At 33.1% G+C, this 2,175-nt stretch overlaps 1 protein-coding gene across 1 annotated transcript; it reads left to right on the plus strand.

The window, feature by feature from the left end:
* Positions 1-416: 416 nt before the first annotated feature.
* Positions 417-1,967, plus strand: LOC110787345 (transcription factor MYB30). Its single transcript, XM_056838660.1, has 3 exons — positions 417-673; positions 818-947; positions 1,060-1,967. Exons 1-3 carry the CDS (start codon positions 541-543, stop codon positions 1,712-1,714), a joined length of 918 nt encoding a protein of 305 aa, XP_056694638.1. The 5' UTR covers positions 417-540; the 3' UTR covers positions 1,715-1,967.
* Positions 1,968-2,175: the final 208 nt, after the last annotated feature.

The following is a 2,175-nucleotide window of genomic DNA, read 5'->3' on the forward strand; positions in this document are numbered from 1 at the left end:
GAAAGTTATTATTATTAGCAAAACTTTATTGTTCATTATAAGATATTACAAATAATATGTCATTACATTAAATTGTAAATTAGTTAGAAATGATTAAAGTGGATTGATTATATGATATCTTAAACTTAAATAACTCGTTTTATTTGTGGGAATGAGAGTATTTGTCGACATATACACTTTTCATTGGTCTCACACTGAATGACAACAAATAAAGCTATACGTACAACTAGAGTATTTCCAAGAAGCTGCAAAATCACCTTTGAATGAATAAACCGAATTAGAAATTTAATAATTGGTTACAACTTTTTACTAAAAAAGAAAAGTTGGACCATATTAATTAATTAATTAAATTAAAGAAAATTACTTTATCTTGGTACCCAATATCCCACTATATATATAGCTCATTTCCCCTCGTCGTCTTACACCAATTCAACCAACGTTTTCTCTGTTCTTTGTTTTGCACATTTATAAACACAAAAACCAGCAAATAATTAAGCCAAAACTACAACTTAACTATTTAATTACAACTTACTAAAAGAAATGGGTAGAGCTCCATGTTGCGATAAGGTTGGCCTTAAGAAGGGGCCTTGGACTTCTGAAGAAGATCAAATTTTGGTCACTTTTATTCACAATCATGGCCATAGCAATTGGCGCGCTCTCCCTAAACAAGCCGGTAATTATACATCCTGTTTTACATACAGCTCGAGGGTAACCACCCTCGAGCAATAACGAGTAATTCATAATACTCCGTATAAGTAAGATATTTATTTTGCAATTGTATTGATTTTAATATTATTTTATAATTATTTTCGTGCAGGTTTATTAAGATGTGGGAAGAGTTGTAGATTGAGATGGATAAACTATCTAAAACCGGATATTAAAAGGGGTAACTTCTCTAGAGAAGAAGAGGATTCTATTATTCAACTCCATGAAATGTTGGGAAATAGGTGAGCCTTTTACTTCACTCTTAATTTGATAAACATTAATCATGTGTTTATTTCCATTATTTTATGTTATTATAGAAATCTTATATTGTTTATTTTTCCATTATTATTTTAGGTGGTCTGCCATTGCAGCAAGGCTTCCAGGAAGAACAGACAATGAGATAAAAAACGTGTGGCACACACACTTAAAGAAGAGGCTAAAGGAATACGAACCCACTAAATCATCATCACGTGGAAAAACGTCCAAGAAAAGTCGTGCAAACAATAATAACGCCGCCGTCCCCACCACCACAACTGACTCGAACACTAGTGGTGGAAACGATAGTTTCCCGGAAAGTAGTAGTATTGCAACTTCTGGGTCACCACAACAATCTTCAACGACAACGACAACGACAACGAGTGACGACTACTTTTCATCGGGAACTGAGGTATCATCAAGTGTCGAATTATTCCCTAACAGTGACACGAGTTTATTTGGGTCGCCAAGTTTGGAATATCTACCAATAATCGATGAGACATTTTGGGAGTCGTCATCATCACAAGAAGTAGCATTGGATACATCCGAATTTGATTACATTGTGGAGGATAATGATCAAATTGTACAATTTGAGTCATTTTTAAGAGAAGAAGATCAGGGTAATTATAATAATAATAATAATTACAATGGTAATAATGAGGGGGCGGGCCTAGTAAATTATGGTGATGACATGGATTTTTGGTTAGATGTTTTTGTCCAAGCTGGTGGGGCCCCTGAATTGCCAGATTTTTGAACCAAACTTTTCTTGCATAATCACATGCAATGAGGGCGGCTGGAGAAAAAGGACATGGAAAATATTTACTACACTAATTATTCACCATACAGTAACAAACAAAGTTTTTTTTTTAATTGGTTATTTATTTCTTTTTGGAAATAACCTTAAAAGTTCCTCTCTTTTTATTGTATAGTGTTTATTTTAATATGAAAGGCTACAATAGTCAAAAGTGTATGCTTTTTTTGACCGTTAGATAGTGAGGCTTGAAGAATCGGAGGATTTAAATTTAATGTTAAAGAATATTTCTATTTCTTGAAAATACAATCAAATTCCTTTCAATACTAGTATAATTGTGATCGTATGTATTTGTGTAGTGATGATCTGTTCAATTATTCATCACACTAACCTTTTTTTTTTTGTTTTGGTAACTTTGGCCGTAAAGTGAAAGATCGGACCCCAACCTTTAGGTTAACTCTGTT

This window comes from Spinacia oleracea, chromosome 3 (genome assembly GCF_020520425.1).
Source record: "Spinacia oleracea cultivar Varoflay chromosome 3, BTI_SOV_V1, whole genome shotgun sequence".
Lineage (NCBI taxonomy): Eukaryota > Viridiplantae > Streptophyta > Magnoliopsida > Caryophyllales > Amaranthaceae > Spinacia > Spinacia oleracea.